Source organism: Hemiscyllium ocellatum, chromosome 18, assembly GCF_020745735.1.
Source record: "Hemiscyllium ocellatum isolate sHemOce1 chromosome 18, sHemOce1.pat.X.cur, whole genome shotgun sequence".
NCBI classification, from domain to species: domain Eukaryota; kingdom Metazoa; phylum Chordata; class Chondrichthyes; order Orectolobiformes; family Hemiscylliidae; genus Hemiscyllium; species Hemiscyllium ocellatum.
The window spans coordinates 81773254-81799114 of record NC_083418.1 but is presented as its reverse complement, the minus strand read 5'-3'; the positions used below and the strand labels follow the sequence as shown (position 1 = coordinate 81799114).

The 25861-nt window shown below is 45.4% G+C and overlaps 1 protein-coding gene across 7 annotated transcripts in view; it reads left to right on the top strand.

Annotated features, from left to right (window-relative positions):
• The window catches only part of LOC132824520 (SH3 and multiple ankyrin repeat domains protein 2-like), a 1314713-nt gene that overhangs the window by 1248270 nt on the left and 40582 nt on the right, over window positions 1-25861 (top strand). For 5 of the 7 annotated variants that reach the window (XM_060839149.1, XM_060839146.1, XM_060839145.1 and 2 more), the window contains 4 exons: window positions 1584-1643; window positions 1854-1984; window positions 8574-8685; window positions 10214-12551. In XM_060839149.1, coding sequence (XP_060695132.1) covers window positions 1584-1643; window positions 1854-1984; window positions 8574-8685; window positions 10214-12551 — 2641 coding nt within the window. The remainder of the gene's footprint in view (window positions 1-1583; window positions 1644-1853; window positions 1985-8573; window positions 8686-10213; window positions 12552-25861) is intronic. The other 2 variants (XM_060839148.1, XM_060839147.1) reach the window with 1 other exon arrangement.

Here is a 25861-nt window from a genome sequence, read left to right as displayed (position 1 = left end):
TTTCTTCACTGGAGGGATTATGAACCTGAGAGATTCTCGACCACAGAAGACTGTGGAGAATATGTCACTGAATATATTCATGAAAGAGATGGATATATTTTTAAATTTTAAGGGGATCGAGAGTTATGGAGAGAAAGTGGGTATATGGTATTGAGATTGATGATCAGCCACGATCATATTGAAGGGTGAGCAGGCTTGAAGGGCTGAATGGCCTACTCTTGATCCTATTTTCTATGTAACTCTGCTTACACCAATAGACTGAGTTGTGAGATGCAGTTAATAAAAGGAACTGCTTTCCAGGGTATGAGTGTGTATTCCGGTCTGCAGGAGGGAAAGCTACAATAAAAATGTTAAGCTGGGTTATGTCAACTGGACTGAGTTGAAGGTTGAAACTTTTATTAGTCCAAATCCTTCTCTTACTTGGACACTTGGTTGGTTACATTTCTATATTTATTTTGTTCAAATGTGTACAAGAAAGATTCTTCTGGTGTTCCAATTTCATTCTGAGTTCTATCTTCCATGCATGAGATTCTTTCAATGATTATGGTCTATCAATTCACATGCTGAAAACTACCAGTTTGTCCAGTGTTCTTGTAACAGTGACCATATCAGGGTTCCTGGGAGTCGCTCTCAGGTTGAGCGATTTAATTTGGGAATTAGGAAGAAGGTGGTGTGAAGGGTACCCCACTTTCAGTAGAACCCAGCTGAAAATCCAAAAATAGTTACAAATGTGTGTTAATGTAAAGACTGTACTGGCAGTGAGTTTCTGCTATAGCCAAGATAGGCAGAACATTTTGGATAACATCTGATCGTTTCAGAATGTTGGAACCAGCTGTATCCCGCAAAGACGTGGCTGTGTTGGACACGAAGTTTGCAACCTTCAGGTGGTTGGAGGTGACCTGAAGGGGCAGTGTTGCTGACAAGTAAATGAAAATCAAAAAATCTCAATTCATCCATGAATCTTTGACACAGCACACAGACCAAGTTGTTAATTTTCTAGGTTTTGATCAATACCTGGCTTGAATAGTTTGGGATCTAAATGGTGCAGACATTGTAGAGTCAAGTGATGTCTAGATCTTTTATTTTGGAGATGAATAATTCTGTTTATCTTATTTTTAATATAACTGATTTATTGAAATGCATGTTCTTAGATTCTTGATGGAGTAAATCTTCTATTCGAACAGTGAACTTTTGTGACTTAGTTCCTTTATCACAAATCTGAGTTTTCAGTAAAGAATAACTTACTGCTCCTTCCCAAGGTCATAGCACAAGACTTGTTTTGCATTTATGATTAAACCAATTTCATCAAAAATATTCCATTCAAAACAGGAGTAAAGCTGAATGAATACAAAGCTTCTTTTATTCAGCAGTTGTTATAGCTCACCAAACAGCTGATCACATTTCAACTCTGATTCCAATTTAGTTGCAAATGTACTTTCGCGTTATGCTGTGACAGGATACTGTTGGAGATTTCCTGATGCTGTCATTTTCATTTTTTGCAATTTGACTATGTTTACAATTAAAACCGAAATGAATGTGTTTTTGTTTTCTGAACTTTACTTTTCATTTCTACCTTACTATAGATCTTGATCCATCACATTTAGAGGGTTTGAAGAGGAGGACTGCTTTTCAAACCACACTAAGTAAAAAAAAACTCAATGTGTACATGAATTAACAATGCATGTGTCTTGCACAGTTACAGCTTTCTGACTGTGCTGAATGTAACTTTGCAGCAAGGTGTCGTGTGCATGAAAACATTGTCCAGGTTTTGTGTTCAGTTTGCAGAAATCTTTCTTCTAGTTTTAATGGACACTGTGAGTTTGCAGCAAACTGTGTCCCCCTGTTCTCCACAGACAAACTCGATGAAATTGTGTCAAACTCCAAACAGTCGAGGGCTGCAGAAAATGCAACACCGGACTCCAGAGTTGCAACGATCAAACAGCGTCCTTCCAGTCGGTGCTTCCCCCCTGCACCAGAGGCAAATGTGAGTAAGAACATGTTGCTGTGATACAAAAGGAGGCCATTTGGCCCATTGTGTCTGTGCCAGGTGAGAAACAGCTCATATTTCACATTGATATGGAAGCATTTTTAAAGGTGATTCTTTAAAACATTTGCTTTAAAGCTCCTGCAGTTTGTTTTGCCAATTATTCTCGATCTGATTGCAATATATAAAATCAAGGCAGTCTCTTAACTTTGACGGAAGGTCTTCATGTTCTCTGACAGAAGTTCAGCAAGTTGTTTCGGGGAACTAGAACATAGAACAGCACAGTACAGTCCTTCTGCCCTCGATGTCGTGCCGGCCTTTTATGTGACTAAATGATCAGACGAACCTACATACCTTTCATTGTACTATCTTCCAAGTGCCTATGCAAGAGTCGCTTAAATGTCCCTAATGTCTCTGACTCTACTCCCACCGCTGGCAGTGCACTCCACACACCCACCACTCTCTGTGTAAAGAACCGACCTCTGACATCTCCCCAAACCTTCCTCCAATCACCTTATAATTACACCCCTCATGATAGCCATATCTGCCCTGGGAACAAGTCTATGGTCATCCACTCTCATTGTCTTGTACATCTCTATCAAGGCACCTCTCATCCTTCTTCACTCCAATGAGAAAAGCTCTAGCTCCCTCAACTTTTCTTCATAAGACACGCCCTCAGTCCAGGCAGCATCCTGGTAAATCTCCTCTGCACCCTCTCTATAGCTTCCATATCCTTCCAATAATAAGGTGATCAGAACTGGACACAATATTCCAAGTGTGGTCTAACCAGGGCTCTATAGAGCTGCAGCATAACCTCACTGCTCTTAAACTCAATCCCCCTGCCAATGAAAACCAACACACCATACGCCTTCTTAACAACCCTATCAACTTGGGGGCAACTTTGAGGGATCTATAGACATGGACCCCAAGATCCCCCTGTTCCACACATGACCAAGAATCCTGTCTTTAACCCTGTATTCTACATTCAAATTCAACCTTCCAAAGTGAATCACTTCACACTTTTCCAGGTTTAACTCCATCTGCCACTTCTCAGCCCAGCTCTGCATCCTGTCAATGTCCCGTTACAACTACAACAGCCCTCCACACTGTCCACAACTCCACCAACCCTCGTGACATTGTCAAACATACTAACCCACGCACTCACTTCTTCATCCACGTCATTTATAAAAATCACAAAGAGCAGATGTCCCAGAACCGATCCTTGTGGAACACCACCGGTCATCAAGCTCCAGGCTGAATACTTCCCATCTACCACCACCCTCTGTCTTTCATGGACCTGGTGAAGGGCTGTGGCCCGAAACAACGATTCTCCTGCTCTTCAGATGCTGCCTGACCTGCTGTGCTGTTCCAGCACCACACTCTCGACTCTGATCTCCAGCATCTATAGATCTACTTCCTCCTTCTATGGGCCAGCCAATTCTACATCCAGATCAACTAGATTTCCCTGTAACCCATGTCTGCTTACTTTCTGAATGAACCTACCATGGGGAACCTTATCAAATCCCTTGCTAAAATCCATGTACTCCACATCCACTGCTCTGCCTTAATCAACATGTTTTGTCATATCCTCAAAGAATCCAATAAGTTTGTGAGACATGAGCTGCCTCTCACAAAGCCATTCTGACTACATCTATTCAAACTATGGTTTTCCAATTAATCATAAATCCTGTGTCTCAGAATACTGTCCTTTTAAGGGTGGCATGGTGGCTTAGTGATTAGCACTGCTGCCTCACAGCGCCAGGGATCTGGATTTGATTCCAGCCTCAGGCAGATTGTCTGTGTGGAGTTTGCACATTCTCCCCGTGTCTGCGTGGGTCTCCTGCAGGTGCTCTGGTTTCCTCCCACAGTCCAAAGACATGCAGGTTTGATAAATTGGCCACGCTAAGTTACCCACAGTGTTCTGGGATGTGTATGTTATGTGCATTAGTCAGGGATAAATGTAGAGTATTGGGGAATGAGTTTGGGTAGGATACTCTTTGGAGGGTCAGTGTGGACTTGTTGGGTTGAAAGGCCTGTTTCCACAGGATAGGGACTCTATGATCAATACTTTATCCGTCAGTGACATAAGACTGACTGGTCTGTAATTCCCAAGGTTATCTCTATTCCCTTTCTTGAACAAAGGAATAACATTTTCCAACCTCCAATCATCTGGCACTACTCCAGTGAACAGTGAGGTTGCAAGGATCATCACCAAAACTGCAGCAATCCCTTTCCTCACTTCCTGTAACATCCTAGGGTGTATCCCATCTGGCTCAGGGGACTTACCTGTTCTTCTGTTTTCCAAAATTTTCAGCATATTGTCCTTCCTAACATTTGTGGGTGGCACGGCGGCACAGTGGTTAGCACTGCTGTCTCACAGCGCCTGAGACCCGGGTTCAATTCCCGACTCAGGTGACTGACTGTGTGGAGTTTGCACGTTCTCCCTGTGTCTGTGTGGGTTTCCTCCGGGTGCTCTGGTTTCCTCCCACAGTCCAAAGATGTGCGGGTCAGGTGAATTGGCCATGCTAAATTGCCCACAGTGTTAGGTAAGAGGTAAATATAGAGGTCTGGGTGGTTTGCGCTTCGGCGGGTTGGTGTGGACTTGTTGGGCCGAAGGGCCTGTTTCCACACTGTAAGTAATCTAATCTAATCTAATGTAATCTAATCAACCTGTTCGAGTATATTAGTCTGTTTCACGCTGTCCTCAGAAACATCAAGATCCCTCTCAGTCGTGAATAGTGAAGCAAAGTATTCATTAAGGACCTCCCCAACTTCCTCCAACTCCAGGCTCAAGTTCCCTCTACTTTCCTGGATAGGCCATCCTCTTGTTCCTCACATAAGAACACTGTGGGTTTTCCTTAATCCTAACCGGTAAAGCGTTCTCATGTCCCCTTCAAGCTCCATTCTTCAGTTCCTTCCTGGCTACCTTGTAACCATCTAGCATTTATACCAAACATTAACCAGCACTGATCTTGATGGCATTACCTCAGGCCAACCAGGAAATGACCTGTTAATGCCTCTGCCCCATTTTCCCATCAGCCAGTCACTCTTTTGAGTATTAATCTTTCATGTGTCCCTTAAACTTTGAATGCCTTCTGGAAATCCAAATACAGGTAACCTTGATCTTTTCTTTTTGTGGTTTTTTTTGAATTTTGAGATTCTTTTTGAATATTCCCACCTATTGTGGTGTTTGACATTAATGTTGGACTGCTATTCTGTACTCATTCACTGTTCCAGATGATAACCCAAACATTGCCATGGGTTTCTGTGACAGTGTGAGTAACAGCTCGGAGATAATCAGTAACAACCTATACAGTGTAGGCCCAGGGTCTCCTTTGTCCAAACTGTTTCTTATTTCCACAAGAAACTTCCAGAAATTGGTCAAAACTGATTTCCTTTTCAGAAAACCATATTGACTCTGTCTGTTCTTAGTGAGATTTTCTGAGTGTGCCATTCTAACCTCGTTATTAATCAACTTCTGCACTTGACAAATATTGAGCTGACTGGCCTGTAGTCACATGCTTTCTGCCCCTTTCCTTTCTTGAACAGAAGAATCATAGTTGTTATTTTCCAAAGTTATGGGTCTGCCCCAGAATGTACATTACATCGACTATCTCAGCAGCCAATTGGCGAGTTTTGAGAAGATTTGTAGCTCAGGTTGAAGTTTTGGATGTAGGCTTGCTCTCTGAGCTGGAAGGTTCGTTTTCAGACGTTTCATCACCATACTAGGTAACATCTTCAGTGAGCCTCCAAATGAAGCACCGGTGATGTAGCCCACTTTCTATTTATATGTTTGTGTTTCCTTGGGTTGGTGATGTCATTTCCTGTGGTGACATCATTTCCTCTGTTGATGTCATTTCCTGTTTGTTTTACAGTTACAAAATACTGTGAAAGAACTGTAACAAACACAACATTGGACAAACAGGCAGAAAACTAGCCACCAGGATACATGAACATCAATTAGCCACAAAACAACATGGCCCTCTCTCACTAGTATCCTCACATACAGATGAGTTAAGACACAACTTCAACTGGGACAACACATCTATCTTAGGACAAGCCAAACAGAGACACGCACGAGAATTCATAGAAGCATAGCATTCCAACTGGAACTGTATCAACAAACACATTGACTTTGATCCCATTTGCCACCCCCTAAGAAAAATAACAGGAAATGATATCACCAGAGGAAATTATGTCATCACCAGCCCAAGAAACTCAAACATATAAATAGAAAGTGGGCTATAGCACCAGTGCTTCATTTGGAGGCTCTCTGAAGATGTTACCTAGTACGGTGACGAAACATCTGAAAATGAACCTTCCAGCTCAGCGAGCAAACCTACATTCAGCAGCCAATTCTTTGAAGGCATTAAGGTGAAAGGGCCTCCTCCTGAGGTGTCCTGTTTCACAGATACCAGACTTTAGCCAGTTCAATACACTCCCATGTGATATTGAGAAATAGCTGAAGTCAACGAATACTGCTCACTAACGCTCTACAGGTTCCACCAGGATCACCTGGATCCTGACATCTTCATAACATGAGCAGAAACATGGTTAAAAGAGCTGAATTGTGCCAGTGAGGTGAATGTGACTGCCCTTGATATCAAGACCACATCTGACTGAGTGTCACATCATTGAGTCCCAGCAAATCTGGAGTCAATGGAAAACGGGAGAAAACTCTCCATTGGTTGAAGTTATCCTGGCACAAAGGAAGAGGGTTTTGGTAGTTGGAATTCAATCATCTCAGCTCCACCTCAACTCTGCAGGGGTTCCTCAGGATGGTGTCCTTTGCCCAACCATCTTCAACTGCTTCATCAATGACCTTCCCTCCATCATAATGGGAATGATCAGCGATGAGTGCACAATGTTCAGCACCATTCATCAGCACTCAAGAAGCTCGACACCATCCAGGATGAAGCAACTCACTGGATTGGTGCCACACCCACAAGTATCCACTTCCCCCGCCCCCAACGCTCAGTAGCATGTATCCTGCCTTGATAGCAGTCTGTGTGAAAGAATTCCACAGATTCACTATCCTCCAACAGAAGAAATTCCTCCTTGTTTCTAACTTAAATAGCCAACACCGTATTCTGGTCCTAGACTCTCCCACAAGGGAAAATAACCCCTCCACATCGACCCTGTCAGGTCCCCACATCTACCCTGTCAGGTCTCTACATCTACCCTGTCAGGTCCCCACATCTGCCCTGTCAGGTCCCCACATTTACCCTGTCAGGTCCCCTGAGCATCTTGTATGTTTCAACACATTTGTTCCTCATTTTTCTAAACTCCAATGAGTATAGACCCAACCTACACACCACTGCTCATGAGACAATCCCTCCATACCCAGAATCTCCCTCTGCACTGTAGCTTTCGGCAGTCTTTCTCCATTTCAATAATATCTAACACCTCTTTTCTTTCTACCACAGTGCAAATCCTCACATTTTCCAACATTATGTTCCATTTGCCAAGTTTTGCTCATTACCTGATTTTCTCTGTCCCTCTGCAAACTCTTTGTGTCATCCTGCCCTCTCACCTTGCCACTATTTTTGTGTAATTTGCAAATGTGGTTATAGTACATTCACTTTCCTCATCCAAGTCAGTAATATATCTTGTGAATAATTGTGGCCCTAGCACTGATCCCGGTGGCACTCCACTAGTTACTGGTTACCACCCTGTCAATGCCACATTCTAACTCTCTGTCTTCCAGTGGTTTGCCAAGATACTGATGCTAATAGATTACCTCCATGGGCTCTTCTTAAATAACTTAATGTTTCATTCCTTATCAAACACCTTGTGAAAATCCAAATACCTTTCATTCACTGCTTTCCCACAATCCATTCTGCTTGTTACCTCCTCAAAGAATTTAGTACATTTTGTCAGACATGATTTCCCCTTCCTGCAGCTGTGCTGATTCTGCTTCATGCTAAAATGTATTTCTGAATGTTCTGCTATTACACCTTTTCTAATAGACTCTACATTTTCCCAATAACACGCGTTAAGCTAACTGCCTTCTCGTTATCATTTCTGTTGCTGTCTCTTTTTAAAAGTGTTACCTGGGCAGTTTCTAACCCCCGAGACTTTTTTCAGAATATAAGGATGCCAGGGAGATTACCACCAGTGCATCCATTAACCTTGTAACTACTTCCCTTAATATCCATAAGCTCCAGATGGTTTATTGGCCTATAGTCCCATTAGTTTCCCTCGCGCATCTCTCTCGTGCTCAGTGACCTGAAGCTTTATTTCCCACCTCCACACTTGACCTGACAGTTCCCAGAAAGATACTAGAGCTGACCAGCTCTCACCACCACCACATTGGGAATGATCAGAGGGGAGTTGTGGAAAGAACCTCCTCTGGAATGACCCTCTGTCTGCTCCAAATATAAACCTCTCCCTCCATCACCGTCGGTCAAAGACATCCCTCTAACCGCCAATCCCAGGCCAGTGGAGAGCTGGTGTGAGTTCTAGCAGTGAGCTGAGCTTCTACAGCATCGATGGAACTCACTGGAGTATTTCATTTCCCTAGCAGCACGGGTAAGGAAGTGTTCTTCAGCATTGCAATCACTAACCTTGTTTTTTTTTTAATTCTTAGTCAATCTATGACCGTCAGGGTATTGCTGTTATCCCACCAACAGTCCCAGGGAGCCACAACAGCCCTTATTTAGAAATACCACGAGGAACAATGCGAAGGCAGAAATCCATCGGTAATGTGGTGATATTTTGCTGTTAGTGTTAAGCTAAGCAAGGTATTTTGCTTGTAGTTTATTCATCGAATTGATTCATGATGTGCATGTGAGCATACAGAGCGATACTTCATACAGTTATACAGGATTTATCAAAGGATCTTTCCTTTTCACTAAGTCACTTTCCCGGGAGGAAGCCTTGCCTCCCCAGTGTATGTGTTGAGAATGCACTTTGCTGTGATTGGACGAGTTTAGTTTAATTCTGTGTTCATTTTCAAGGAGTGTGATTGCCAGAAATCAGTCAATGAATCCTTTTGTGGAAATCAAATCTATATCTGAAGTATATATTAATGTTTATATTTCTGCAACAAACTTTAAAGGTACTCTTTATGAGAGTTAATTCATAAAGCTTTTCGCTCCCTTAATTCCAGTTTATGTTAAAATTGTTTGAACTTTGAGCATTAAAGCATGTGTTCTTGTATGAATGCTGAGCAGTTTAAAATTAACTCCCCCCACCAGTACCCTCCCACCCCGATATCTGAATGAATTGGTAATCCATGAAAAATACATGGGCTAATGTACCCTTTACAATTCCAGAGAGAGAACACTGATCGGAACACATTCAACATCTGTGTCATATTATCACTCACTAATTTCTACCTGATAATGATAGCAGGGAAATGTACATGTTTTTTTCAATTTATTTGTCTCACAAAAATAGTGTCTGGTGCACGTTACATGTTCAGGAATAAATCGTGAAAATCATTTTATTCTAAATTACTTCAACCTGGAACTTTTTCAGCTCCATCGCCATGACCTTCCTTGTCATTACTGTTTCATATTGAGAACACACCAATCCAAAAGACCAACCTGGAGCAAGAGGAGGCCATTCTGCCCATCAAGCCTTCTCCATCTTTCAGTAAGATCATGGCTGACCTGTTTGTGTTCCCAATTCCATTTTCTTATCTACCTCTGATAGCACTCGATACCCTGTCTAACCAGAATCTGTCTACCTGCCATGTAAAAATATTGAATGATGCCCCACCTCCCACCTTCTGAGCAGAGAGTTCCAATGATACAGAACCCTTGAAGTGAAAAGAATCTTCTCACACTGTCCTGAAAGGATGATCCCTCATTTTAAGCAGAGCCACCTAGTTCTGGACTGACCCACAAGAGGAAACATCCTTATTCATATCCACCTTGTCAAGACCATCCAGGGTCTGATACACTTCCATCAAGTTACCCCTCACTCCAGTGGAAACCAGCCCAGTCTGTCCAACCGTTCCTGGTAAAGTAACCCATCCATTCCAAATACATACAACCCATTGAGCTTACAAAAACAGGAAACGCTGATGAACAAATGGATGGAAAATGATGCCAGTCTTTACACCCAAATTCTCAATATTTCTGTGAGTCACCTCCCTGTTGAATTGGATCACAAGAATTGCTGTAAAATAGCCTGGTGCTGCTTTGCTGAAAAACATTATTTCCATGTTCTGTAATCGTTTATCAAGTTGATCTATAGTTAGGGTTTTCTGTTTTGTTGCAGGTATGTTGGAAGAAGAGAAACAATTTTTGGCTCCCCCTTTACTAAAGTTTACCAGGAGTTTGTCGATGCCAGATACTGCTGAGGATATTCCCCCTCCCCCATCGGTCTCCCCTCCTTCACCACCTTACAGTGCACCGAAACCTTCTGCCCCTCGAGGTTACGGCACAATACGGCCAAGTTCGAATCATAATTCAGTGCTGAGAGGTCACAATTCCAGCCGGCCAGAAAGCACAGGTGCAATCGGCACTGACCGACAGAAGAAAGCCATGTACCACAGGCAGGATTCGCAGCAGTATTCCTTGGATTCGGAAGATCAGTACAAGCCCAATGCTTCTTCACACCAGACCTTGAGAAACAGGAGGAGTAACATGCCAGAGAACCCTTACTCTGATGTGGGGGCCACAGCCAACAAAGCTGTCTATGTCCCTGCCAAACCAGCCAGGAGAAAGGGCCAGCTGGTGAAGCAGTCAAAGGTCGAAGACAGCCCAGAGAAAACCTGCTCCATCCCCATCCCCACCATCATCGTCAAAGAGCCCTCCACAAGCAGCAGTGGCAAGAGCAGCCAAGGCAGCAGCATGGAAATCGATAGCCAGGCCTCAGACCACCAAGGCCACCTTCGGCCTGATGATGGGATCTGTAACCCCTTCGCTGCTGCCATTGCTGGGGCAGTGAAAGACCGGGAGAAGAGGATTGAGGCCAAACGCCATTCACCGGCCTTTCTCTCCACCGACCTGGGGGATGAAGAGGCTGGCCTCTTACCCAGCTCCTGCCTCAGGCAGTCCAAGTCCATCGATGAAGGGATGTTTAGTAATGAAGAGCGTTATGGTCACCTCATGATCCCATCATCAAAAGCTAGTTCCAGTTCCAGCACGACAGAGCCAAGCAATCCGAGAGTTCACGGCAGCTCCCGAATACTCAATGTTGCTTCCAAAAAGGAAGAGATTGAGTGTAACGCGGTGACTACAAAAGGTTACAGTGCGCCAAACATTCCCAATGCTAACAGTAACTACATCCATCCTGTCACTGGTAAAAAATTGGACTCCAACACCCCTCTGGCCTTAGTGATGGCTGCAAGAGATCGGACCGTGAAAGAGCAGCCCCAACAAATCACCAGCAAAGTGGAACCCAGCAAGAGTGAGATCTCCAAACCACTCTACATTGACACCAAGCTGAGATCCAACATGGAGAGCGCAGCCTCTGGCTCTCGCTCCACCAAACTGAGCCAGTCCTCCACCAATCAGAGGAAAGAACTCAACCCCAAAACCGAAGCAGATGGCGGGAAAGAAGAGAAGAAGAAAGTCCCACTGATGGACGGGCTGGACAGTGCTGAGCACAAGGCACCGGGACTGCTCATGGTACACACGGAGCTTGGTGCCAAACCGGAAGAGACTGGGAAAGGGGGAAATAAAGACAATTCTTCAGCAACTATCGCCCCGGAGCAGCGGAAAGAAACAGAAACCTCTAAAGAACCCACCAAGACTGTCCTCACTGTCAGTTCGGTTGATGATTCTGGAGTTTTACCGTTCCGTATCCCACCCCCTCCACTTGCCTCAGTTGATGTGGATGAAGAATTCTTATTTTCCGAACCTTTACCTCCACCGCTGGAGTTTGCGAACAGTTTTGAGAGCTCTGAGGATCCCCCAGCTGTGCCGTCTCTCTCTGACATGCTCAAACACAACAAAAACGGCTCTTGTGTCCCTTCACCATCACACCAGAGCAATACCACCTCAGGGCATCCAGCTGCAATCAAACCCATCGCTCACTCTGATTCCTTGCCCACGGGCTTTGTCCCACCACGGGAGCCTTGTAACAGTGTGGCTGATTCTGGGATCGGGGAGATGGACAGCCGTAGCAACAGTGACCATCACCTGGAAACGACCAGCACAATTTCCACTGTCTCTAGTATCTCCACCCTGTCCTCAGAGGCTGGTGAGAACATGGACACCTTCACTGTCTATGCAGATGGGCAGACCTTCACTCTCGATAAGCCTCCAGTTCCTCCCAAGCCCAAAGTGAAGCCCATCATCAACAAAAATAATGCAATTTACAAAGACGCTTTGATAGAAGAAACCATGGATGGGTTATTCATGCCACCCCCTGCACCCCCTCCCCCTCCCAGTGGCATCCCACCTGAAACCCTCAAATCCCCGCAGCAGAGGAGCTCGAAGCTCTGGGGTGATGGAGCGGACGCGAAGGTCCCCGCTGTCACTGATGCAAAGGCAAATGTCATTAGTGAATTGAATTCAATACTGCAGCAAATGAACAAGGAAAAGGTGCCCAAACCAACTGAGGCCTTGGAATCTCCTTCAGGAACAAGAGGAGCAGTTTTTGGAGCAAGGTAATAGCTCAGGATCTTGACTGTGGAATGCATAATTGATTTGAATTGGGGAAATTCTAGTTTTGACACAAGATGTAATCGGTTATGTTTCTTAAGGGTAAATGAACATAGTTGTAGATTCAAGCTTTATTGAGCTTTAAAGCAGAGTGGGATAAATGGATTTAAAATGGAGGAATAATGGGGTATTCAGTGGAAGCAGTTAGAGCTGATGTTATATTCACCAGGACAATCACAATCTTTATTTAAAACTGGCTGGGCCCACTGTTCACATCACAGAGTGAGGGGAGTTTGATGCACGCATCAATGTTGCTAAATTGGGAAGGAGCCTTTCCACATCATCTGTAAATTGCTGTGATCCAACTGGCCATTCGGCCTGCCTGGCTGATACTGGTGTTTCTGCTCACTGCCTGCCAGTCTCCCTAACTCTAATAACATTTCCTCTGTTCCTAGCTTCCTCATGTGGTGTTCACATCGCCTCAAATTCCATTAGACACTGTTCACCTCAATTATTCCACACAGAAGGAGCTGTTTCTGGATTTCACTAATTTCCAATGTCGACTCACAGTGGTCAGTCCTCCCCACTGACAGTATGAGATTGAAGATTTTCATCTAAAATCAGTTCAATCAGCAGTCAGTTTTAGATGATGGTGTCACAGCAAATTGGTTATAACTTACTAATGGAAAGTTAGAACCAACATCGATTCCATTTCACAGACTAAAACCTTTAATGACCTCAGTTTTCAATGAAGTTAAAGCATTTCTCAGTCACAACAAAATCCTGTTTATTGAGAGGATGGCTGAACCAGTGGCTAATCCAACAAGAAGGAAACATTTAAAGTTTGTCGAAAGTAGTTTGACTTGATGCAGTTGTCTCTGTAATTACAGGCAATTTATCTGAATCCCTGAAGCTCAGACTGCTGATTGCAGACAGTGTTTTATTCATCGTAGTTTAACATATGTGTCAAGAATATTCCAGCCTATCTTGGTGATTGTGATGAATTTTGTGCCAATTATCACAGGAGTTTGAAAGTATCTGTGAGAATTAACAGGCACATATTTGTCCAAGCCTATTTTTCCCATTGAGCTGATATTCCTGCCTTGCTGTTAATTGAGGAGGCTTTATTCTTCCTGAGCGTGGTCAGTCATGTCCTGTAGCTAATACGGCAGCTACCTTTCCAGTAAGGCTGAACTACCTGAATGGAGAAAGTGAGGTCTGCAGATGCTGGAGATCAGAGCTGAAAATGTGTTGCTGGAAAAGCGCGGCAGGTCAGGCAGCATCCAAAGATGCCCGAAACGTCGATTCTCATGCTCCTTGGATGCTGCCTGACCTGCTGTGCTTTTCCAGCAACACATTTTTCAGCTCTGAACTACCTGGATGATCTTCTCCTGTTTACAAGCTGTGAGCAGTGTGTCAGCTTGGGGAGTGGAGCCCATAGTCACACAGATCCAGTGAGTGAGTGAACTCATTCAGTGTGTGCTGTGCTGGGTGAGATGGCGCAGCCTGCTGCTGATGAAGTCCACATTGACAGTTAGCTCAGATCCCCTTTGATATGAAAGAGGGGGAGAATTAGTCCAACCATCCAGCCCTGCCAATGCCCTCAATTGGAAGCAGAACAAATTCAGCCAATCACCTCACTTCATGGAAACCTGTCACAAACCTTTCCATTCCCCTTCCAAATCTTGAGGAGAGGCTTTACTCCATTCCTGTACACGCGAATGAACAACACCTTGTCATAGGGGCACGTTCCAGAGGGAACTCGACATTTTTATAATCCGTTGTGAAGAGGACATGAGCCTATAAAGGGGTACGGGGGTGAGGTGACTGGACAGAGATCTGACCAGTGTAGTACAATATAGGAAAGTGAGAATTTGTGCAGTTGACAGAAATGGTGCCCAGTTGCAAAGCTCTGAGATGCAGAGGGATCTGGGTATCATGGTCCATGAGTCACAAAAGGTCAGTGTACAAGTAATGAGGATATCGAACAGAATGTGATGGTTTATTGTGAGGGGAAGTCACTGCAGGAGTAGGGAGGTTATGCTTCAGTTATACGGGGCACTGGTGAGATTGCAGTTGGGGCACTTTATACAGTACTGGTCACCAGCTTACAGAAGGATGTTAATGTTTTGCAAGCAGTTCAAAGAAGGTGAACTGGCTAACCCCTGGAATAAACAGAGTTTCTTCACTCGTGGGATGTGACTATTGATGGCTGGGTCAATGATTATTGACTGTCCCTGGTTGCCTTTCAAGAAAGTGGGGGTGAGCTGCCTCTTGAACCACTGCGGTCCATGTGCTGTGGGTTGACCCACAATGCCCTTAGGGAGGGAATTCCAGGATTTTGACCCAGCAACAGTGAAGGGACGGCAATATATTTCCATGTCAGGATGGTGAGTGGCTTGGAGGGGGAACGTGCAGGGGGTGGTGTTCCCATATATTTGCTACCCCTTGTCCTTCTCGATGGAAGTGGTCATGGGTTTGGAAGATGCTGTCGGAGCATCTTTGGTGAATCTCTGCAGTGCATCTTGTAGATAGTACACACTGCTGCTACTGAGCGTCAGTGGTGGACGGAGTGGATGTGGAGCCAATCAAGGCAGGCTGCTTTGTCCTGGATGGTGTCGAGCTTCTCGGGTGTTGTTGGAGCTGCCGCCATCCAGGGGCAAGTGGGGAGTATTCCATCACACTCCTGACTTGTGCCTTGTAGATGGTGGGCAGGCTTTGGGGAGTCAGGGGGAGAGTTACTTGCCGCAGTATCCCTAGTCTCTGACTTGCTCTTGTAGCCACTGTGTTTATGTGGTAGGTCCAGTTGAGTTTCTGGTCAATGATAACCCCAAGGATGTTGTCGGTAGAGGATTCAGTGATGGTAATACTGTTGAATGTCAAGGGGCAGTGGTTAGAGTTTCTGTTATTGGTGATGGTCAGTCTGGCATTTGTGTGGCACAAATGTGACTTGCCCCTTGTCGGCCCAAGCCTGGACATTGTCCAGATCCTGTTGCATTTGAGCACGAACTGCTTCAGTATCTGAGGAGATGCACATGGTGCTGAACACTGTGTAATCCTCAACAAACAGCCCCACTGACGGCAGAGCAGCTGAAGATAGTTGAGCCTGGGACACTATCCTGAGGGACTCCTGCAGAGATATTCTGGAGCTGAAATGACTGGCCCTCCACAGCCACAACCATCTTCCTGTGTGCCAGGTACGACTCTAACCAGCGGAATGTTTGCCCTCAGTACCCAGTTTGGCCAGAGCTCCTTGCTGCCATATTCAGTTAAGTGCGGCTTTGATGTGAAGGGCTGTCCCTCTCCCCTCCCCTCTGGAATTCCGCTCTCTTGTCCATGTTTGACCCAAGGCTGTAATGAGGTCAGGAACTGAGTGACCCTGGGGGAACCCAAACTGGGCGTCACTGAGCAGGTTATAGCTGAGCAGGTGTTGCTTTACAGCTCTGTTACTGACACCTTTCATCATGAATTTGATGATGGAGAGCAGACTGATGGGTGGTAATTGTCCGGGTTGGATTTGTCCTGCTTTCTGTGTAGAGGGCATACCTGGGCAGTTTTCCACATTGTTAGAGTAGATGCCAGTGTTGTAACTGTACTGGAGCAGCTTGGCGAGGGGAGCGGCAGGTTCTGGAGCAGACAATTGCTGAAATGGCGTAAGAGCCCATTGCCTTTGCAGTATCCAGATTTCTCAATATCACGTGGAGTGAATCAATTGGCTAAAGACAGGTATCTGTAATGCTGGGGCAAACCAGAGGAGCCTGAGATGGACCATCCATCCGTGGGGCGGCACGGTGGCACAGTGGTTAGCACTGCTGCCTCACAGCGCCTGAGACCCGGGTTCAATTCCCGACTCAGGCGACTGACTGTGTGGAGTTTGCACATTCTCCCCGTGTCTGTGTGGGTTTCCTCCGGGTGCTCCAGTTTCCTCCCACAGTCCAAAGATGTGCGGGTCAGGTGAATTGGCCATGCTAAATTGCCCATAGTGTTAGGTAAGGGGCAAATGTAGGGGTATGGGTGGGTTGCACGTCGGCGGGTCGGTGTGGACTTATTGGGCCGAAGGGCCTGTTTCTACACTGTAAGTAATCTAATCTAATCTAATCCACTCGGCACTTCTGACTGAAGATTGCTGTGAATGCGTCAGCTTTATGTTTTGCACTGATGTGCTGTGCTCCCCCATCATTGAGGCTGAGTGAGTGGTTTAATTGTCCACCACTACCTGGATCTGGCAGGATTGCAGAGCTTAGATCTGATCCATTGGTTGTGGGATCATTTAGCTCTGTCACTTGCTACTTATGCTTCACCAAGTTGGCACCTCATCTTCAGGTCTGCCTGGTGCTGCTGCTGGTATGCCCTCCTGCACTCTTCAGGGAATCAATGTTGATTCCTTGGCCTGATGGTAATGGCTGAGTGGGGGATATGCCAGGAGTGTTGGAGTGTTGATGCCCCACTGTGTGTCAGAGATGCCCAGTCTTAAGTTGTTAGATCTGTTTGAGCTCTGTCCCATTTAGCAGGGTGATAGTGCCACACAACACAATGGAGGGTATTCTCAGTGTGAAGGTGGGACTTTGTGTCTACAAGGACTGTGGGGTGGTTGGTCTTACTGATACTGTCATGGGCAGCTGGCAGATTGGTAAAGATGAGGTCAAGTACATTTTTCCCTGGTTGGTTCCCTCCCCACCTGCCCCAGACCCAGTCTAGCAGCGATGTCCTGTCAGACCTGACCTGTTCCATCAGCAGTACTGCTGCTGAGCCACTCTTTGTGCTGGAAATTGAAACACCCCCCCCCCCCCCCCCCCCCCCCATTACATTTGTGCCCATGCCGTCCTCAGTGCTTCCTTTAAGTGTTGCTCAATGTGGAGGGGCACCGATTCATCAGCTGAGGGAGGATGGTACCTGGTAATCAGCCATGAGACTTCATGAGATCCAAAGTCAATGCTCAGGCCTCCCAGGGCAACTCCCTTCTGACTGTATCCCACCGTGTCACCCCCTCTGGTGGGTCTGTCTTGCTGGTGAGCCAGGATATATCCAGGGATGGTGATGTTGGTGTCTGGGACATTGCCTTTTTGCTATGATTCTGCGAGTATGACTGAGTCAGGTTGTAATCTGACTAATCTGGGAGACAGCTCTCCCAATGTTGACACTAGCCCCTGAATGTTAGTGAGGAAGGCTGTACAAGGTGGACAGAGCTGTTTCTGCCCTTGTCCTTTCTGTATGCTGGTAATCAACCCCATATCCCCAGAACATTAGCCTGGGCCTTTTGATTACTCATCCAGTGACATTACCAGGGTCTCCACATGAATCTACAGGAGCACCTCGTACTCATTGTGACAAGATGTTCTCATTCTTTTGGAAATACAGTAAGGGCAAAAGCAAATAATGGATGGTGCCGGTTCCCTTTGTTGTTCTCCTAAAGGACTGACAAAAAGTTTTATATGGAGAATGTAGTGATTGTAACGAAGTCAGCCAGGTGGACTTCATAGGGCAGTATAGTATAGTACAGGCCCTATGTTGTGCTGGCCTTTTATCCTACCCTAAGATCAGACTAACCTACATACACATCATTATACTATCTTCCATGTTCCTATCCAAGAGTCATTTAAATGTCGCTAATGTATCTGACTCTACTACCACACTGGCAGTGCATTCCACACACTCACCACTCTCTGGGTAAAGAACCGACTTCTGACATCTCCCCTCAACCTTCCTTCAATCATCTAAAAATTATATCCCTCATGATAGTCATTTCTGCCCTAGGAAAAAGTCTCTGTCTATCCACCCTCTCTATGCCTCTCATCACCTTGTACACCTCTATCCAGTCACCTCTCATCCCTCTTCGCTCCAATGAGAAAAGCCCTAGCTCCCTCAACCTTTCTTCATAAGACACGCCCTCCAATCCAGACAGCATCCTGGTAAACCTCCTCTGCACCTTCTCTATAGCATCCACATCCTTCCTATAATGAGGTGATCAGAACTAAACACAATATTCCAAGTGTGCTCTAACCAGGGCTCTGTAGAGCTTCAGCATAATCTCACTGCTCTTATACTCAATTCCTCTCCTAATGAAAGCCAACATACCTTGCACCTTCTTAACAACCCTGTCAACTTGGGTGGTAACTTTGAGGGATCTCTGGATGTGGACCCCAAGAATCCCTCTGTTCCTCCACACTGTCAAGAAACCTGCCTTTAACCCTGTATTCTACATTCAAATTCAACCTTCCAAAATGAGTGACTACGCACTTTTCCAGATTGAACTCCATCTGCCACTTCTCAGTCCAGCTCTACATCCAGTAAGTGTCTCAATGCAACCTCCAACAGTACTCGACACTATCCACAACTTCACCAACCTTCATAACATTGACAAACGTACTAATCCACCCTTCCACTTCCTCATCTAAGTTATTTATAAAAATCGCAAAAATCAGAAGTCCCAGAACCGATCTCTGTGAAACACCACTGGTCATTAAGCGCCAAGCTAAATACTTTCCATCTACCACCACCCTCTGTCTTCTGTGGGCCAACCAATTCTGTATCCAGACAGCCAGGTTTCCCTGTATCCCATAGCTCCTTACTTTCTGAATGAGCTTAGGGGAACCTTATCAAACGCCTTGTTAAAATCCACGTACATCACATCCACTGCTCCACCTTCATCAAAATGTATTCTCATATCCTCAAAGAATTCAATAAGGTTTCAGAGAATCTCTACAGTGTGGAAACAGGCCACTTGTCCACACAATACTTCCGTATAGTATCCAATCCAGACCAATTCCCCCACCCTATTACTCCACATTTACCCCTGACTAATGCACCTGGGGATAACCCACACTGACACTGGGAGAATGTGCAAACTCCACACAGACTGTCACCCGAGGCTGTAATTGAACCTGGGACCCTGGTGTTGTGAGGCAGCAGTGCTAACCACTAAGCCACCATGCCATTTGTGAGGCATGACCTGACCCTCACAAAGCCACACTGACAATCTCCAATCAAGCTAAGGTTTTCTCAATAATCATAAATCCTGTCTTTAAGAATCCTCTCCAATAATTTGCCCACCAATGACGTAAGACTGACGGGTCTGTAGTTCCCAGCATTATCCCTATTCCCTTTCTTGAAAAAGGGAATAACATTTGCCATCCTCCAATTACCTGACACTACTCCAGAGGACAGTGAGGAGGCAAAGATCATCGCCAAAGATCTTCCCTCACTTCCTGTGTTAACCTAGAGTATATCCCATCTGGCCCTAGGGTATATCCCATCTGGCCCTAGAGTATATCCCATCTGGCCCTAGGGTATATCCCATCTGGCCCTAGAGTATATCCCATCTGGCCCTAGAGTATATCCCATCTGGCCCAGGGAACTTATCCATCCTTGTGTTTTTCAAAGTTTTCAGCATATCCTCCTTCTTAACATCAGCCTGTTTGAGCAGATCAGTCTGTATCACGCTGTCCTCACAAACATCAAGGTCCCTCTCAGTTGTGAATACTGAAGCAAAGTATTCATTAAGGACCTCCCTAGTTCCTCCGACTCTAGGTGCAAATTCCCTCCATTTTCCCTGACTCTGACCATCCTCTTGTTCCTCACTGAAGTGTAGAATGCCTTGGGGTTTTCCTTAATCCTACTCACTAAAGCTTTCTCATGCCCCCTTCTAGCTCTCCTAAGTCTATTCTTTAGTACCTTCCTGGCTATCTTGTAACCTTCTAAAGCCTGTCTGATCCTTGCCTCCTCAATCTTAAGTAAGCTTCCTTCTTCCTCTTGATTAGAAATTCCACATCCCTTGTCACACAAGGTTCTTTCACCCTACCATCCCTTCCTTGCCTCAGTGGGACAAACCTGTCCAGCACATCAGCAAGTGCTCCCTAAATAACTCCACATTTCAGTCATGCATTTCCCTGAGACACCTGTTCATCGAAGGGAGACAAATTCGGCAAATCCAGGAGAAGCGAAACCGGGTCCACCTTGACTTTGGTCCCCAAGACCCTCTCTGTTACTCTAGCCACAGCGCTCCAATACGCACGCAACTTGTGGCAGGACCACAAACAATGAGTGAGGATACCTGTATTTATTTTACATTTGGGACACATTGAAGACGCACCCTGCTTAAATTTCACAAGATGATTTGGGACCATGTGAGCCCTATGAAGAATCTTTAACTGCACAGCATGGGTCCTATTACGTATTGAAATTATGTTAGATTCCCTACAGTGTGGAAACAGATCCTTCAGCCCAACAAGTCCACACCAACCCTCTGAAGAGTAACTCACCCAGATCCATTTCCCTCTATTGCACCTAACACTATGGGAATTTTCCATGACCAATTCACCTGACCTGTACATCACCTGACCGGAGCACACAGAGGAAACCCACGTAGACACAGGGAAAACATGCAAACTCCAATCAGACAGTTGCCCCAGTCTGGAATCGAACCCAGGTCCCTGGCACTGTGAGGCAGCAGTGTTAACCACCGAGCCACTGGGAAATCGACCTCGCTTTCTCACAAATGCCCTCCCAAGTTTCTGGAGTGATCTTCACTCCTAACTTTCTCTCCCATACCTCCCGTAACCGCTCGATGTCACCTGAGGAACCTCCCCCCAACAAATGAGAGCGAGTACTCACGGAAAGAGTGGTGTTAGCCTGAAGCCTCCTTTCCACATCAGATCAACAACCCTCAGTCAGAAGCGTCGTCTCTTTTCGGATAAAACCTCTGATCTGAAAAAACCGGAAAAGGTCCCTGTTCGATAATCCATACTGACGAGTTATTTGATCAAATGAAATTAATGTTTCATCTTCAAACAGGTCACCCGATTAAGAGTCTCCCCTATCCGCTCAGAGCAGTGTTAATGACCATGGGATTGTGGCAATGTTCCGCAGCTGTCCTTATTTTGTCCAGAAACAACAGGTTAGTATGAGGATACTTTGCCTGGGAGGCCTCAATGTCCAACCATATCGACGCTGAGTCCTCACAGGCCCAATCACTGACAAAAGATAAAAAGGAGCTCAATTAATGACTTCTGACATCGGGGAGATTCCTCCTCCCAGCCCCTCTGGCATTTGTAATTTTGTAAGGGGCCACTTATGGCACCAAATAAAAGAACTAAACCAACCATTTAATTTCCAAAACATTTGTCCAGGAAAAAGCAAGGGAAGCCTCTGCAGAAGGTATAATAAGTGAGGGAGAACATTCATTTGATTAAGAGCAACTCAACCTAGCCATGACATTGGGAGGGCCCCCCGACTTTGAAGGTCTTGTTTAATCTTGTCAAACAAATAAATGAAATTAGTTTTGAATAATTGATCCAAACTGGGGATAACAGAGGGGCCCAAATAAAGAAACCCACCTTCAACATCCGATATTCCCCTTAGATTACGCCCCCCCCCCCCACCCCCCATGGGCATAGCCTCTAATTTTACACAAATTATCCTGTAACCTGAGAAAAAGCCAAATGAATTAATACTTTGTATCAACTGGGGCACCAAAACTGCCAGGTTCGAGATAAAAATGAGAACATCATCCATATATAATGTGATCTTACGCACTTTTGACCCTAGCTTTGGGCAGGTATATTAGGGTCCCCACGAATGGCCTCTGCCAGTGGCTCAATCACCAAAGTGAACAGCAAAGGTGAGAGAGGAGAACCTTGCCCTGACCCGTGTTAAAATGATCAGACCTTATACCATGGGTGAGAATCACCACCAGAGGATCACTGTAAAGGACTCTTACCCATCAAGTAAACATTTTACCCAGGCCAAACCGCTCCAGGGTATAAAAATGATACAGCCATTCCACCTGATCAAAATCCTTCTCCGAATCCAAAGAAAACACTCACCCTTTGACCTTGCTGCCATACTTCAGTCATGTTAAGCAGCCTCCTCACATTATTAGAAGATCTGTGACCCTTTATAAAGTCCGCCTGATCCTCCTTAACAATAGAGGGCAACAACCTTTCCAACTTCAATACCAGAGTCTTCAATAAAATCTTAAAATCAGAGTTTAAAAGCGAAATGGGTCTATAAGAAGCACAGTCCTCCACGGCCCTCCCTTTCTTGAAGATAAGAGAGATACCAGCCTTTCTCAAGGATGGCAGGAGGCAATCCCAACTATATGAACAGTTATACACGTCTAACATTGGTCCTGACAGTATGTTTACAAATTCTTTATAAAACTCACTGGGCAAACCACCAGGGCCGGGCACCTTGCCACTTTGAAGTTCCCTCACTGCCTCCTGTATCTCTTGGGCTGTTAACAGAGCATTATGGAGAGATACCTGTTCAGCAGATACACCAGGAAGATCCAAATTTTAAAAAAACACTCCATCTTATCCCATCTGTCCTCATAGCATTCAGACTGGTAAAGTTCAGAGTAAAACCTCTGAAACGCCTCATTGATCTTTTTATCAACGTAAGTCAGAATCCCATTCCCTTCCCTGATAGAAGCAATAGACTGGGAGGCCTTCTTCTTCCTGACCAGATATGACAAGTATTTACCCGGCCTATCACCACGCTCAAACAGCCTATGCTTCTCAAAGGAAAGTTCTTTCCTTGCTGTATGCGTTAGCGTGGAGTTTAAGGTGAATCGAAGGGCTGTGATCATTGCAGCTCAGTCACGGACGGTCTTCTCTAATATGGCGTCTCAGCTGCCTTCAGTTGTGCCTTGAGCAGACGCTGCTACTCTCCCTCTGTCACTTCGGGTTGGCAGAGTATGAGGTAATTATCCCTCTAGGCCTTAGCAATCTCCCAAAGAATGGATGGATCACCAGCTGGACTAGAGTCGCTGGCCAAAAAAGCTTCAAATTCCCTAGAGAGGTATTCTACAAACTTACTGTCCCTGAGGATGAAGGGATCCATTCGTCAGTACCACGAGCCCATTGCATCACCCTTAATCTTAACCATTAAATACACCGCTGCATGATCAGAGATGGCAATATTCCCAACCGAACAGAATACCACCAAATCTAAAAAAACGCCACATGAGTTAGGAAATAATCAATCCTTGTGTGGCATTTATGAGGATTGGAAAGGAATGCAAAATCTCTGCCCATAGGGTGTAAACATCTCCAAAGGTTGACTAACTCCGGTTCCACACACTGATCACCCAACTGCTTAGATTGTGAAGAAAGCTTTGGTGGCGGGGGGGCCTTTATGCATTCTATCCAGCACAGGATCTATAAGGCAAGTAAAGTCCCCCCCCACCTTCCCCATAATAATATGCTGCAATGCTAAGGCCATCAGCTTAGAGACTGCATCAGGCAGAAAGTTAATAGGGTGGGCCGGAGGACAGGAGACATTCAAAATACCATATTCCTCGACATGTATAAGGGCCTTAAGAATAATAAACTGACCATACTCACCTGATAAATTAATTGGGAGACACTTCTAGATGAGTATTGCCACTCCTCTGCTCCTGGTACGAAAGACGAGAAAAACACCCGATCAAACCCACCCTGCTACAACTTCGAGTGTTCCGTGTCATTAAGATGAGTCTCCTGTAACCGGGCAACCTCCCCCCTCTCCTTTCTAAGGCTCGACAACACCTTATTTTTTTCTTTTAACTGACGAATGAATTCCTCTGATATTCCAGATGAACCATTTAAGAAGGTAAAAGATGAAGTCTGCAGATGCTGGAGATCACAGCTGAAAATGTGTTGCTGGTTAAAGCACAGCAGGTTAGGCAGCATCCAAGGAATAGGAAATTCGACGTTTCGGGCATAAGCCCTTCCTGATGAAGGGCTTATGCCCGAAACGTCGAATTTCCTATTCCTTGGATGCTGCCTAACCTGCTGTGCTTTAACCAGCAATATATTTTCAGCACCATTTAAGAATGCTGCTAACCATGATCCTTTACAATCACCTTTGACCTGCGAGAAGAAGAATTCGTCTGACAACACGCTGAGCGTACTGAAAAATAGACTCATGGAGTCTATTTACAAAAAAACCCAAACAAAACTAACTAAAAAATACAAAAGGCACTTAATGGGAGACTCTACCCCTGTCGACAGAGGGAGCTTACATTACCCCCCCCACACCTCTCCATTCTCCCCTTCCAGCTCGAGTTGAACCCCAAACCCAAGCAAAGGAAGAAACCAAACAAAGGACATTGTAAACACAGAGGTATAACAAAAACAATGAGCACTCGGCCCACCCCCCACAATATATCAATACCACCCCAGCTCGGAGAGAGAAACCACCCCCAACAACAGCTTCGTTGGGAAAAGAGTGCAAGTACAAGAAATAGAAGCAAGACAAAAAAGCCACCAGACCCTATTGCCCATGTCCATAAACACATCTACATTATTTTAAAGTGTCCGAGAAGTTTTTGGCTTGCCCCAAGAAATGAACCGACCGCACAGTCTCCTTGTAAGTAATACAAAACATCACTGGGTGTGTCTCATCCAATACTGAATACTGAGGTCTTTTAACCTTCTCTTCACCTCATCAAACCATTTCCTCTTATGGATCACTGCCACAGAAAAGTCCTCGAAAAACATTGTCTTCGTTCCCTGATAGGTCAGGGCCTGAGGATCTCTCCCTAACATTCTAGAAGTTTCCATAACTCTCTGCTTGTCCCTGTAGCAATGAAATTGTATCAGAACCGGGTGGGGGCACTGACCCTGACCGGATCTGCACACTGTAACCCAGTGAACTCTGTCACCCTTCACCTGGTCTGCCTTGGCACCCAGCCAGGAAATTGTGACAACCAGTCTTCAAAACCACTTCCTGCTGCCCACCTTCTACTGCCTCCGGTAGGCCAATGACCGGGACATTTTTCCTCCTACCTCTATTTTCCAGGTCATCACCTTGCTCAGTCAGGGCTCAAACCTGTTTCTCAAGGGCATGGATCTGCCCTGCAGAGGACTCGATCTCGGTCTCCGACACCGCGATCCACCACTCTCACCATGCAGCATGGTTGAGATGGGCTCCAGTGTCTTCCCTCATCTCCTGGATGTTCCTCCACGATGTTCTGCTGGGCAGGTGTTTCTGTCACAGCTGCTGAGGGAGCTGCAGCTGATTCCCCAGTTACCGCCTCGAGCCACCTGCTGTTTTTGGCGAGTTTGCTTCTCCTTAATCATTCTCACACACTCAACAAAGGATTTAAATGGTTGTGTTACCGTTTAACAATAACTTTTACTAAAAAAAAACGAAGGTGTGGGGTGAAAACATATTACTACCCTGGGTTAGTGTGCAGAGCTCAGCCAGGTTACTCTACTCAGATGGCCACCATCTTGAATCCCCCCCATCCTGCCTTTTAGCTTCCAACCTAGCTCCCTATATTCTCTTTTCAGGTTCTCATCCCTTCCCTCTACCTATGGCATTGGGACCAATA